The following is a 15518-nucleotide window of genomic DNA, read 5'->3' as shown; positions in this document are numbered from 1 at the left end:
AACTAATTGCCTTCTTTTTTGTAAGCCAAATTGACCAATTAATAGCTGTAATTACCTAACATGCTAACAATCCAGGCCTTGATGAAAATGAGGAAGGAATCCGGTGGTTGAGCTCTAGTGGCTCTCGAGATTATCAATACTTTTGATTTTTGCAATTTAAAGCCAATAGTAATGGCGAAAAGCAGGGAATATTTTTACCGACATTTCCAAATAGTGCAAAGAGGAGTGATAATTCCTTTGACAACTGAATGAAGAAATGTGCAACAGCTAATTGTTATATTTAATTCTCACAGAGAGTTTGTCACAGTGGATTAATGATGGTGCAGGATAACAGTACGTCACTTAACCACCCATCCCATTGTTGCAGACAGAAAATACCATCGATGAAATACTGTACGTACATCTCAGGGCCTTTTGAACTCGCCGCAGCTTCATAGCTGTTCTGTATGCTGAGAACTTAATGTTGTTCAGATCCGCTAATGGAGGGAGGGAGAGAGAGATAGAAAGAGATTAGAGTAAATGAAAAGATGAGGGAAAACAAACCCATCCTGCACCACTCCACCCTGCCATCGAGGAATTAGACATCACTATCTCTCCTCATGTTTATCACACCATTGCAGAAGTCATTAGGAGTGTACTGTATTGCTAATGTGTCTGTGCACATGCATGTGTGTGTCTAGCTGTGCATGTGTATGCGACAGCGTGCCTATCTCCCCTGCAAGCTTCCCATGTCAGATCCGATCAACGGTAAAACACATGATGTCGTTTAATCACAATTAATTAAAGGCTAAGCAAAAAGCAATCGCAGCGCTGGCAAATTGGGCCTTGTAGGGTAATGACAGTAGCAATGTAGTCCCTAAGGTGTTTGAAATACAGGGCCCTTAATGAGCTGTATGACAGGGACTTCAAAGCAAAAGCACGGTGGTGCTGGTGCTGCTGCAGCCCGGTGGGGGTTCTGAGTGAATTCACGACTCAGAGGGCGCTTTAATTGTCTCCTTACTCACCCAGTGCTTGGTACAGTTCTGTCATCTTTGGATGGTCCCAGCACGTTGTCTGGGCTTGATGGCTGGGAGAAGAGAGAAAAAAAGGAAACAAAGGCAGAAGAATTCATGAAGCAGGCAAGAACGGAGGTGCACATTTTCAGGCCAGAAAGATCAAGGTAAAAATCGAGTACAAATGAGCCGAGGGAGCAGAGACAGGCAGGTGTGGCAGAGGGTAAAACAAGGGAGATCAGAGGGTAGTAAGTAGGAGAGAACAAGAAAAATGAGAGGGCAGGACAGTGCGACCATTGTTTACAAGAGATTTCAGGCCTGTATAGTGCAAGCATACGTCAAACATGATAAAGTATTCATGCTCAGGCATCAAAGTTACGTACTGCTGCTCTGCTGGAGATATACAGCGAGTTTCGTAAAAGGCTTGACTCAGAGACACTACATGAAATCTGAACTCATACGTACACATCAAAAACACACATTTACACCATTTCACTATGCGATTACTAGCAGTCTGGGAACATTCAGAAAAAAAAAAGTCCAATAAAAAAAGTACAAGTGAAGCAAAATAAATGAGAAACCTCAAAGCAGGAAGTCTGCCAGGACCCAGGGGACTTTTAGGGCAGCACTCATCGTTTTACCAGTGCAGGCACTCATTGATTGGAACCCAATGAAGTGCTACTCAGATACTACTCCCACCCTCATTGGTACAGTAATATAGCCCATAAAGAATTGACTAGCAGACTATACAAGACCCACGAGGTTCTGTTGCAAATGATTAAGAAAATAAATACTCATAGTCTGTAGAGGAATAAACCAAGCAAAATGCTTGCACAGACAACACCACCATCCTCTAGGCATAAACACACACCTACACATACACACACACACACACACACACACACACACACACACACACACACACACACACACACACACGCTCATGGTTCGTTGATAAAACCAGCAGCACTCTAAAGGTGAAATGGTATTGATGAGGTAAATAGATAAACAGATGAGTGCTCAGGCAAATAGGACTCACAGTAGCTCAATAGAGTTCATCTCTGAATCATTTATTATTTATTTGCTTTCTAATGGTCACTCCGTGCAAATGTTTGGGCAATGGAAAGATATCTGAAAATGTGAGACAGATTGATGAAGAGTTATTCTACTCTGCTGCTGAATTTGCTTGTATAAATGACATATCAACTCACAATGACAGACCCACCTTTGCTGTCATGAGGAATACCATCAAAGCTTCTAAAACAATTCACACACTTCTTTGTAGTGGACTAGATGGTATTTTAAGAGAGAGTATTACGGAAAACAAGATGTGTTGAAATATGGCTGGATTTAGATCAGTTAGAGATGTTATTTAACTGGTGTCTAAGTATAAAGCTGGTAGCGTTCTTCCAGACCTCTGAATTCTTGCTTACATCTCTGATTATTACTTTATTTTTTCAGTGATTCAAATGTGTGTCTGGTGGCTCACTGATGTTTATTTTGCTGAATGGAAAACTAACCACACCAATCAGAGGTTTGTAGCCAGGCAATAATCAATATAAAGCAAAAGTTGGATGAGCGTTCCTATAGCCCATTCAGACCGGATGAAATGATTGGCTTGCCTACCTGCCTATCTACCCAACTATCTACCTAACTACCTGTGCACACTCAACAATGTCGAGAACAGAGGGAGTTGAAGGGCCTGAAAATTGATGTCATGGTTGCTTTATTTCTGTTGTAGTTTAGGTCAAACTTAACCATACCCCCACTTTAATCCAGCCCCCTAACCTGCCATGGAAAAAGTACATATATTACCACAATGCAGACACTGACCCTGAAGATGCACTTACTTGATGTAGTAGGGCACTTTGTTCGGGGAGATAGCACGCTCCCACGGTATCTGCACTGAACCTGCATAAACACACAGAAACCAAATCAATTTCAAAATAGGCATGTCACGCATGAAAAGCTATTGTGCACAATGTCCCTGACAGCGTGTCCAGACAGTGTGCCCATTCAGACCTTCTTAACAAAGCTGCTCTGGTGTACAACAGGCGCAGTAAAGCCAAAGAGACAAGTCTATTGTGTCGGGTTTCCACAGAGAATTGGTTTGTTTGGCATGGCCTTATACAATACAGGAGGTAGAGGAGCCGGTGAGACAGGGTGACTGTAGCGTTTTAACCGGTCCACAGGGGGTTCAGCAGAGGATCAAACAGGACAGACTGCACTAGAAGAAGCAAGAGGCAGACAATATGCACCGTCACACTGATAGAGAGGCATACACACAACACATACAACACACCATGTCATTATCCATTATTGGATTAGGACACGGCACGATGTATGTTGTTGCTCTGCATACGTGAAAAATACATACACATACAAAGACTGGAGTAGAATCACAAATCCAGTGGTGGAGAAAGTACTCAGATCATTTACTTAAATAATAGCACAAATACCAGTAGGAACTAAATGCCCGTAGGAAGTATGTATTGCTATAGAAAAGTGTGAGGTTAAGTAGCTTTTTCATTGATGGCCAAATGAGGTTAAAGGTGGGATGTCAGGGACATTTAGGACATATTATTTAGGGATGGATCAGGGACGCATTATTTTTGAACCGCCTACAGTGTGAACGGAGAAGCCGACGGCGCGGAGCGAGGGCGTGTCGGTCAGACAGTCTGATAACTGCACAGGTCTCTCACTCAACTTAATAAAGAGAAATGTCCCACAAAGCAATGTTACAGGACCAAACAACAGTAACGTAGTAACTGTAACTGTCTTTGGAAACTTATATGAGGAAAACAAATACCACAGCTGTACGTGGAGAAGCATCTGTCTTCCTGTCTGTCCTCCCGCATATCTTACCGACTCTTCGTCACATTTCTGCCTGAAAAACAGCGTCTGTCACCGGCGAAAAACTGGTGGAGTGTTTGTGATCAAAAATCAAAAATCACTGCGACCGCCAGCTCTCCGGACCGAGACATCAGTTTACTTTCACTTTCCAGGATGTTTGGGCTCTGCAGTGATTGACTCTGGTGCGCACGTGGCTACTAGTGGCTGTAGTTGACAATGCTAGCGGAATTCGGAAATAATTTATGAAATAATTTATTAACGGTATCTTTATAGTCCAAACAAAGCAGACGTTGCACACCCTTAAACCACACAGCAGCCATGTTGAAACTCTCAGGTCAGTCTGGTTCTGATCTGCAGAGATATTTGAGCCACACACACACACACACACACACACACACACACACACACACAGAGAAAGACAGACAGAGATTTCTTGCTTTATAGATAGATAGATAGATAGATAGATAGATAGATCGATCGATAGATAGATAGATAGATAGATAGATAGATAGATAGATAGATAGATAGATAGATAGATAGATAGATAGATAGATTATCCAATTTTTAAATGTAAAATCTTAATCTGAAATGTAACTAATAATCATAACTGTCAGATAAATGTATTGTGGATAAAAAAGTACAATATCTCCCTCAGAAATGTAGCTTAAAATGGAAAATCCAGAAGTATTCAATTTAAAATTGTATTTAAAGGTCCAATGTTTAACAGTCAGTAGGATCTATTGGCAGAAATTGAATATAATATTCATAGGTATGTTTATAGTAAAATAAGAATTTCTGTCATTTTCATCTACATAGTGAGCAGGTCCTCTTCAGTGGAGTCCTCTTCATATTTAACTGCCACGTTTCTACAGTAGCCCAGAACAGACAAACCAAACACTGGCTCTAGATAGCGCCTTTGCAGTTGTGAGTTTTATGGCCATTATAGTTCCTCCTTTGTGCTTGGTTTCAGTTGGTTGCAATCTCGTCGCCAGATGCCACTAAATCCTACACACTGGTCCTTTAAGTACAGTACTTCAGTGAATGTACTCAGTTGCATTCCACCACTGCACCAATCCATCTACCTGCAATAAGCACTATGTGCACTATACCACGTGTACTATTTGTGATATCAAAAATACTGTTAAATACTGTATATGCATGTTGCATTAAAAAACCACACAGACACAAACCCAGACGTTCCTGCAGGATACAGTGGGCTAAGCTGGCAGTGGAATAGTGGTATATAAGCCCCAGTGTGGCATCTCTGAGCCAGCGTGACAGCAGTAAAACTGGATGGAGTTGGCAAGGACACACAAGCACACACCACTTCAGATACACTCACAAAGTGTGAGAGCCTTGCAACTCACAGCTTTTTCCATTTCTTCATCAGTTTAAACTAGGCAAAGTAAATCACATTTTTCAGCCCCCCGCTACCTCTCTGTAGTCTTTGAAGAGCAGCAGGTAAAAGAAGAGACAGAATTCACAAATATGTGTCTCTGCTCAAATGAGAGCAATGACTGTTGTGATGAGCATCACTGGGGATGCTTATCACTACAGTGTGTGCTGGAACTGATGAAGACAGACAAACAAAGCCTGCCAGCTCCACCTCTAACCCAAATACGCACACAAACAAACACACACACAAACACACAGGCAGTGAATAATAACCATACCACAACAAAATTTAATACTCCTAACTTTCTTTTCATCCCCCTCACACACTCGGCGACGGTGCCTTGGCACAGCATGGCACAGATTAGTGCGACATGAGGTAACAACTTCAAATAGCAGAAGAGGACTCTTACTGGAAAGGAAGTGCTGCGATCCGGGGCCAAAGTCTCTATGTGCATCCTGGAGCTGCTTCAGCCGCTCCTCTATCGAACCCTGAGGAACCACACATACACACATACATGTAGAGTTAAATCAAAGGGAATCATGCTGTTCATCCCTCTCCACCACAAATCCCCAAAATAGAAATGCACAGACACAAACCACCTGCTTCTCCTCCATTAGTTAACGGCAGAATATAAATTATGTCTTTTTTCTTCTGCTGCCCCTCTTGAAGGACTTTGAAAGCCTTTGAAGAGCAGCAGGTAGCAATGGAAGACAGAGATTACCAAATAATATATTTTGTTGAAAGGAGGACAACGGTTCCTGGTTGCAGTGTGTAAAAGAGCTTGGAGGAAGAGAAGATGAAATGAGAGACTTACAAAGCATCACATATGTTCAATAACCAGGGAGACTGAGTTGACAAAATTAAGTTTGCCACTGCCTTTGTGAAAGTGTTTCACGTCAGCTATGTGTCCCACCCAATGGGATTTAGTCTGACTAATCCCGGTTTACTTGAACTGTATTGGATTTGGCACATGAATCATTGTCAGCTGGATGTTTGAAACACGTCATCAAACAATGGGAGGTAAATCCACTCGTGGTGAGGTAAAAAAAGATAAAGAGAGAAAAAGGGGAATGTGAGAAGCCTTTAAACTTCAAAGAGAAGCACAGGCAATGGGTCGTAATGTGTGAAGTTAGATATATTAAGTTAGCATTTCTCAGTGTGCACACGTCATTGCTCCCGTGCCAGAAAATAAAACAATATAATCTGGACCGGTGATTTAAATTGGTTGGGACTAATATAGAGCATTGTCAATGTGCCGTGGAGATGTTACTGCCAACTGTGCACTGTTGTACAAACTATTTGTTGTACAGGCAATTTGGGCTGCCATAAGGAAGACAAATGACTAAATTATCCGTGATCGACAAATATTACCAAATCAAATTTGAGAATACATTTTCGCTGGCGACAGAGCAGCCAAAATCAACAGGGCACAGGATGTTGCTGGGATTTAGCATTTATCATTTTAATTAAGAGAGAAATGGGACAGAGAAAGGAGACAAAGAAAAGATTTCTTTATTCTGCTTGCTTTCACAGTCAAAGATAAGAAGACGCCAGGTCAGTGCAACTTATTGCATTGAAAGTAATGAATGTGGATGAGAAGAGATAGCAGATCAATCGGGGGGTGGAAGCAAGGCACCTCAAAGAAGGTTGAAACCTTTTTTTCTCTAAAAACATTTGCAACACCTGTCTCTTCACTTCGTGTCACTTGGGCTCTATATCAATATCAGAAACTCTGAGAACAATCCAAGATCTGGGAAATGGATATCTGCTGGTGGCTATGGAAACTAAAAGCCTTTGTAACAATGTTGATCACCAGGGGGGATTAGAGGCTCAGACTTACTTCCTGAATCAAAGACCACAGGACACACTACCTACTGTAGCACGCTGTACAGGACGAGATTTAGCAGAAATTGTCCTGTAAAATAACTTTTTCAGGCAGACTCTTTTTACCTCCAATGCAAAGGTACATCAATGGTCCATCAGTGGTCCAATGTTATTTTTATTAAACTCTCTCTCAATAATCCCTTCCTAAAATACATTAAGCTGTGGTGACAATCTGTATAGGAGTTCTCCTTGATAGTTGTTCAGGCTCCAAAAGTGTGAAATTTGACTTGTGTGCCCATCTGAATGCTTTTAACGGTCATTTAAACTTTACTATCCACGTGACCCGTATGAAAGAAAAATATCTTAATTGAAACAGAAGGAAGGTTGGCTACTGATTAGTGCAAAAATAAGACTGACAGATGTTACCGTTTATATGCCATCTCATCCCACACATTAAAAAAAAGCTTGCCTATCAGTCAGTGTAGCTATGAAGTACCTCATTGTTTTTTCAAGCACAGAGCACTTGAACTTGGTCAAACGAGTATCCTAAAAATGGATCAAAGCAGCCAGAAATAAATACGAGTACTTACACAGGAGGAGCACCGTTTAACAAGACACAAACTGTGTCTCAAATGCATAATACTATACAGTATGCACCACACACTGATCATAATAGTTTATAGTTTATAATAGTTTTAGCAGTTTGTATACAGACTGATTCAACATATAATTCTATACAGACAGGAAATGATACAATAAGTGTATTTAATCTTATGACATAACATTTTTGTTTACAAGATATTTTTGGAGCAGTTTCACCATCCACACTTTATTAACATCTACAGTCTTTAGTACACATAATGTCTGCTTTAAGTGTACTTTATTTTGTCACCTTAGAAGTGTGAAAACCCTACAAACTAAAACCTGCTTAGAATTAGTATGTAATGTGGACTTGGAATATGGCGCGAGAGTCTAAGAGGCTTTGAGACAGCCAGAGCGGCGCTTTGAGCTAAATGCTAATGCCAGCATGTTACAGTAAAAATTCTCACAGTTACAACACTAACATGCTGATATGGCAGGTATGTTTACCATATTAACCATCTTTGTTTAACTTAAGAGCATGGTACAATTACCACTAAACACAACAAACAGCTGCTCATAACTTCTGCAGGTATTTAGTCATAAACCAGAGTATTGGACCCACTGAAATTGTGACGGGGGTCATCAAAGTCATCACTGATGTAATCTGCTCTGTTTTGCTTTATTCTGTTCTCCACATTAACTGTCTCAATAAAGGCGAGTCAGCGAGACAGCAAGAGTGCAAAGTGGATACTGGAAATTAATTTCTCAGACTTGTTGAAGGGAAAGTTAAAATCACCATGAGACGAGAGAGAGAGGAGAGACAGAGAGGAGGAGAGGCTGGAGTGGCAATTAGAACATCATGATGAGGCCATGAACGACGGGCTGTGGAGAGGGTGTCATGAAGGTTATCTACTGGGAACAGGGTGTTCTCACACGAGGCATAGTAAAGGCTGAGTGGGGTTTTGTTGTGCTTGTGGGAGCACTGCAGAGGATGCTGATGGAGCATGCAGCCTGAGCTTGAAAGTTGCACACTGTAGAGTTACAGTAATGCTCACTGGGTAATTCATCCATACATTCATTCATGCATTCATTCATTCATTCATAAATTACTGATATTATTGTTTCTATTATTATTACTACAGTTACTACTATTATTATGATTATTCACTCATTGTCCCCCATAGATGTAGCTGTTGTTGTCATCGTCATCATCTTCTTCATGTTCATCATCATCATCACCATCAGTCACTACTATTAGTGTAGTTGTTGCTATTGTTGTTGCTGTGCACCTTTGTCTCTGTCTCTGTCCTTCTGTCTCTACCTCTGCCTCTCTCTCTCTCTCTCTCTCTCTCTCTCTCTCTCTCTCTCTCTCTGAGGTAACTTCGGTTATGAATTAGCGCTATACAAATAAAATTTAATTGAATTGAATTGAAGTCAGCTAAGCATTGAGCAAGTCGAGTTCAATGAATCCAGGCACTTTATTCTTGAAATTTTTAAAAGGCTTTAAGTGCTGGGGATTCATTGAAGAACTGCCCTCTCAGTGTACATGCATGGGTTCAAGTCTATCTTTTCATTATTTATTCATCTTTTCTGCCAGATTTCTCACTTCAACTTCCAATTTAATGGATAAAAATACTGAAATAAAATAATGATCTATACAACGCCTCAACATTTATCCGTTAAACTTTCTTACAGATAGTTATACTCTAAAACTAATGAACACCCTGTAAATGTTTTTTTTTACTTGTCTCCTTAACTTAAGCTTAACTCATCACAGGGAGGAACTGCTGCAGAAAAACAACAGCTGTTAGAAAACAGGTCAATACTGAGACTAGTGTGTTAGAGCTGTTGGAATCTTCCTACAGTCCTGCTGTTGATCTTTTATAGTAAACAGCGTTCAATCACATACAGCTGGGGATGTCTGTTACTTAGATATTTTTTCCATTCATTTAAACAGTATAATTCAGACACCATTTTATTCACATTTCAAATAGTTTTGGCTCCAAAAGAAGAAGAATTATGTGATTAAAACTTATTTTTAGTCAATGTCCTCGCAGTGTTGTATGACAGGGACAATATGGTTGTAACCATTCTTTTCTTTTTGCGTAAGTGACCCACATTTCTTTAGTTAATTCTGACATTATGATCTGTGTATGTATATTTTCTTTTAATTGTAGAAATGAAACCACTCAACAGCACATCATCAACTGCACACGACTGACAGACAATTAATTTCTTTAAATGGATTCTGCTGATTGCTTCTCCTTCTATGCTCATATTAATAAAGTCAAGTCTAGTGGATTCATGTAAAACAGGCATTATTGTGAACTTGACACCTGACATTTAAATCTCTAGATTTTGATGAAAAGCTTCCAATTTGTTTTACCAATGACTGGTGATTTCTTATATTTCTTATTTAGATGTTGCTCATGGGGATCTTGGTCTCATTCTGCCTTTTCAGTGTTATGTTCTCCATGTACAAAACATTACTTTTTTTTTTTTTTACAAAACTTAACACTAAATAGCACCTATTTGTAAAGAGGACTTTCTACAACCTAAAAGCAAGAAAGACACTTACAAATATACCGTAGAGCAGTTATCTCATCCATCTGACTGTACCGTATCAAGCTACTGTGGCACATGATTCAAAAAATTGGAATAGTAGTATCCATTTGGACATTTTTAACCACAGTTTTAGCAGCTCGGATAAACCTCTGTAAACCCCCTTATATCCACCTTTATTAGCTTCACCTTATGTTAACAGACTATATAGTTAAACATGTTTTAGCCCTTTTACTACAACTATTGACTTTATACTGTAACAACTAACCTCTTTGCAAACAATGCCTGTTAAAAGGAATTAGGATTCATTTTCTCTACCGTTCAAGGCGTCTATTGTTTGGTTGTTTTTCTATTGTTTTTTATAACTTTCACTGTGGTGGGTTACACAACATGAGCAAGAGTCTGTTAACTGATTCCAAAATAATTAAGATGGATGCAAATAAGTGGGTGATCTACAACAGTCGGAAAACTAAAAACAAAACTACTAAGATATCAAACATGTAACTGCAGTCTTTGTTTTGAGTCCAGACAGGGATCTTTGCTTCATGTAATCCTCTACTGTGTTTTATCTAACTAGTATTTTGATATTACTTACCTATCTGGACAATTGTTGATATATTACCTGCAATGCTGGTATGAACCACTTAGTTCAGTGGTTTTAATGACAAGATTTTAATGATCCCTGTGAATAATTGTCTCATCTATCAGGAGGAAAACATTCTCTGATCACCCCTTCTTATACCAGCCTTTATGTATGCCCTAAATAACAACAGTGTCTTTCACAAGCTCAAAAAGATAAAAAGACATAAAGCAGTTGGAAGCCTGATGTTTGGGCACCATTGGAGCTTCACATAAACCGTTAACTTGCATTAGGACAAACATTACACATGGAATCACTCTCTAATGTCTCCCTTGAATTTGACTGCTGGAAAAAGCTGCTGCTGACAATGTCAAACAGGCAACATAGACCCAGCAGTGAACTCTACCTGAAGCACTTTCCATCTGCTGTTGAGATGCTCCAGGGCGCGGGCGTTCTCCATCGACAAATGGACATCGGAGATCGCCAGCTGGTGGGCCAGATCATTGATATGCTTCATGCCCTCCTTCACCTGGGTCAGCTCCTCCTTAAATAACTGCAGGAGTACGAGAGAGAGCGAGATGAGTAGAGAGAGAGGTGGATGGTAAGGCGGGCAGTGGAATAAAAGAGAAAGAAAAAAGCTGAAATACAAAACATGGAGAAAAAGTATCAGACACAGATAAACATCCAGTCTGGACAAGGTCTACTCAAATTAAATAATAACAGAAATCATTTGAAATGGGATCCAGTATTGCTGTCAGGTCTGTTTTAGAAACGATTTGGCATGAACCATATGCTAACTTAAATCAAAGTGAAAGAATGTATAATGGTATTGGAATAGCACCAGCATCTGTTTGTAGTAGATTTGATTTATGAAACCAGGGAATAAATGGATAAACTGTAACAATAGTGAAGTGTGAGGACAGCTAATGGCAGTCTATTTTCATCATTTTGCACTGTAGTGTGTATTAATCTTTTGTTTTCCTTTTTAGTGGGTGAAAACTTTTGCTGTCGATTTTAACATCTTTTTTATAAACTTCACAACCTCACTTGAAAGTAACTTGTATCTGAATGAGGGCAAACAAAGACAAACAATAAATAAATAAATAAGACATAATTGTGACAAGAAAATGCGCCTGTGTGACATGTTTTTCACAATCATTTTTGAGCACTGATGTCTTTATTTGACAGTGCACAGCAGAAACATTGATAAAAGATTGCAAGTGTAAGGTAGTGGGCACCATTCAAAAATAGTAAGCTGTGGCTGCATGGCACGAACGTCAGCAAACTCAGCCCGAGGATAGCCTGAAGTCCCATGTTTTTTTGGGGATTACTTCCCTGCATTTATTCCTATGAGTGCCATTTGAATGACAGGATGATAATTCACATAAAAAATATTTAACTCCAGCACATTAAAATAATGTTCTAACTCAGATGTTGCTAAATCAAATTAAGGTTTCATATTTACCATGATGGATGATTGTAGCTTGAGCAATTTGGGAAATTCACCAAATGGCTTCTGTTAATGGCAGGAAGTTAATCCCTGATATCTGCAAATGTGCTGACTGTGTTTAGACATCAGCAGAATCAACGGAAAAGAGAGAGGCAACAAAAATCACAGGCAGAAATGTAAATAATGCATCACCCTTTATCATGGGAGTGTGCAGTCTTGTGTGTCAATGTATGGGTCAGTGCATAGTGCATACTATACTATACTGAGTGTAGAGCTGAAACTATGAATAAATTAGTCAATCAACAGAACATTTTGATAATTGATGGTTGTTTGTTATTGTAATTTTTTCTAGCAAACAAAACATTTTAGGATGGTTCGATCCAATGTGAGGATTTGATGCTATTCTCAGTTTTATGTGATAGTAAACAAGTATTTCTTTGGTTTTGAACTGTTGATTGGACAAAACTATATTTAAAGATATCACCATTTTGTTAAGCTGTGACAGACATTTTTCACTATTTTCTGGCATTTTATAGACCAAAAGATACATTTTTGAATGGATATTGAAATTGTTGCAGCCCTATATGCGTGTATGCAAGTGTGCATAATGCGGGGTTTATGATTGTGTCTTATTTGCATGCATCCATGTGTCTACTCTTATATGTGTCTGTGTGAGAATGCAAATTAGTGAGTTAGTGCATATGAGGCCAACTGACGAGACTGCCCTAAACACCATGCTGAACATGTGCTGGCTGTGACAGGAGTCCAAACAGTGACATGATTATTGTGAAGTGCCTTCACTTCTAATGAATAGAGCCACACAATTACAGGCAGCAGCAGCACTCGGCACTCCATAATGACTAAACCAATGACCTGTCATTTGTTTAACAGCATCCATTCAACTGAGGATTGTAACCCCTACCATCTCCACTGTGTCGGTTTGAAGTGTCCTTGTCATTCTCTGTCAGATCACAGCCACTCTGACAGGAATGCGTACGCAGGCAACCAAAACAAAACATTTTAAAGCAACACAGCCTGATACCAATCTCTCACTTATTCATGAGTAACATATCACTGCTGTGTTCATGTGATACAAAAAAAATACAGCAAAAAGCTGGATGTCACTGTTTTGATGTTTGTTTACGACAAAGTGTCACAATGTGTGCTTTTTCAGGGTTAGCCGGAGGCGATTATCTCAAAGGAGGCAATTAAGTTACTCCACAGGTAAAACCAATTTATATCTGGGAATCACGATAATGTGTCTGCATGTACAAGAGTGTGTGTATGAGAGAGATAAAGAGAGAGAAGAGAGTGTGCATGTAATGCAGAGTGGTTTCCTGCGTGTCTACCTTGGTGGCGTCTATGTGGTCCTGCAGAGAGTCAATGAAGAGGTCTCCGACAGGCTCCCAGGCGTCTCTCACCCCCTCTGCCTGCTCCAGGGCCACGGCCAGTTCTTCCATTGCTGCCTGGATCTGAAGTAGACGCTCTAAGGTCCTCTCCATGTGTCTGTGAGGTATAATTCATTGCAGTTCACCACCAGGACCATTAAAATTTTGAGCTAATGCGAGCAACAGACAAAAAGAATCTATCAAAATCCACAGAGCATGCAGTCCAACATACCATTCATTCAGATGTATGCGCTGTCATTTCAGTAGGGCTATTTTAAACCATCATTTCACACTCACACACATTATTATTCTGAAAAGTAAGCTCTGAATTTTCAATGATCTAAAAGTTGATGAATGTGTTTTCCTAATTGTTTCTGTAAAGAATTATATTTGCTACGTTTTGTAATCAGGTTATGGTAATTATATTATGTCTAATGTATCGCTGCATGACCCTGCTACGGATCAACACACGCACACAGTCACAGGGAGAAATAACACTCTTGAGTTTATGGCTCTAAAAGTTACAGGCATATTGCTGTTGTATAGTAAAAGGGCCCCTTTATTTCCCACAAAAATGCCTTTTTCCATCACTTATCTTTGAACAGCACTCTCATACTTTTCTCCCCTGTTACATACAGCCAAATTATTTGAAAACGGTAAAGGAGAAAAAGACTGACAACAGGTCTGACCAAACAAAAAAAATAAAAGGAAGCAACAAATATACCCCAAACAATGAATAAATAAAAGAGCCTATCTTCCACCCTTTGTTAGGCCTATATTTAAGCATGAGTCTTCACTCAGGAGGGGGGAAAAAATAAAATTGTAACTTTTAGGTAACAAAGAAAAACCAATGTGTTTTGCTTTTGAGTTTCAAGAGCACATGGAAATTATTATCATGGTTATCATTTCTTTATTTAATTAAGAAATAATCACCAAACTGGAATTGCAAGACTTTCTGAGGACAAAAAAATGCTGAAATCCTGAACAGATTTCTGACTGAAAGTCTATTTTCAAACACTGGCCTTGAAAAACATCTTATTATTAACATTATTATCATTACTGTCAAAAACAACTTTCCATTCACCAGAACCTTTCACATTTTTTGTTATATATATTTTTTTTTTTTGTCATTTTCTGAGAAAAGACAGAAATCCAGAATTGGAAGAAATATTTAGATCTTACTTCAATACAACAATGTAAAAATACACTATTATATAAGTAAATGGCCTGTATTCAACATCCTACTGAAATAAAAGTGACAAATAAATCTGAGGGGTTGTAAGATAATTATTGGGGTAAGAAAGAAGATGAACTTTTCATATTTTCATTTTTTGGCCTTTTGTCTGATCTTTGCTGTTTTCTTGAAAGGGTTAACAAACCAAGAATGTCTGGTTTCAATTTTAGCAATGCATTATATTATATTATATTATATTATATGTCCTTATCATATGTTTTTATTCAAAGTAAAATAAGTAACTTGTAATTATAGCTGTAAGATAAATAAAGTACCTGACTAAATTGACTTTTGATCACTGCAGAAACCTTACTTAATCTGTACAAGATATACAAATTTAAAACTGTATCTGACCTATGGCGGTCCACGCAGCGTGCCGTCAGCTTTTCCCACAGGTCACTGGCCACGTTTGCCTGCTTCCACACCGAGCGGCTCACATTTAAGATCCGCCGACGTGGAGACACCTCTGCAGACGGTGGAAGAGGAAGGGGGATAAAAGAGAAAGGAAAAGGGCAAAACAAGTTGGAGACACAAGGAGAACACAGTAAGGTAGACTGCTACAGTATTCCCCAGGTGAGCATCCCATGTTCAGAGGCAGACGTTATGAAGAGGACGTGTTGTGGAGAAAAAGCCAAGCTTGCTGTATTATTGATCTGA

At 39.3% G+C, this 15518-nt stretch overlaps 1 protein-coding gene across 1 annotated transcript in view; it reads right to left on the bottom strand.

The window, feature by feature from the left end:
• Nucleotides 1–15518, bottom strand: part of drp2 (dystrophin related protein 2) — a 150281-nt gene that overhangs the window by 29870 nt on the left and 104893 nt on the right. The window contains exons 5-11 of the mRNA XM_051421103.1: nucleotides 15216–15327; nucleotides 13589–13745; nucleotides 11196–11342; nucleotides 5651–5729; nucleotides 2843–2903; nucleotides 1005–1066; nucleotides 402–476 (exon numbers count right to left, since the gene is read on the bottom strand). Of these exons, the coding sequence (XP_051277063.1) occupies nucleotides 402–476; nucleotides 1005–1066; nucleotides 2843–2903; nucleotides 5651–5729; nucleotides 11196–11342; nucleotides 13589–13745; nucleotides 15216–15327 (693 nt within the window). The remainder of the gene's footprint in view (nucleotides 1–401; nucleotides 477–1004; nucleotides 1067–2842; nucleotides 2904–5650; nucleotides 5730–11195; nucleotides 11343–13588; nucleotides 13746–15215; nucleotides 15328–15518) is intronic.

This window comes from Dicentrarchus labrax, unplaced genomic scaffold, assembly GCF_905237075.1.
Source record: "Dicentrarchus labrax unplaced genomic scaffold, dlabrax2021, whole genome shotgun sequence".
Taxonomy (NCBI): domain Eukaryota; kingdom Metazoa; phylum Chordata; class Actinopteri; family Moronidae; genus Dicentrarchus; species Dicentrarchus labrax.
The sequence above is the reverse complement of the archived record's forward strand: the minus strand, read 5'-3'. Positions and strand labels throughout refer to the sequence as shown.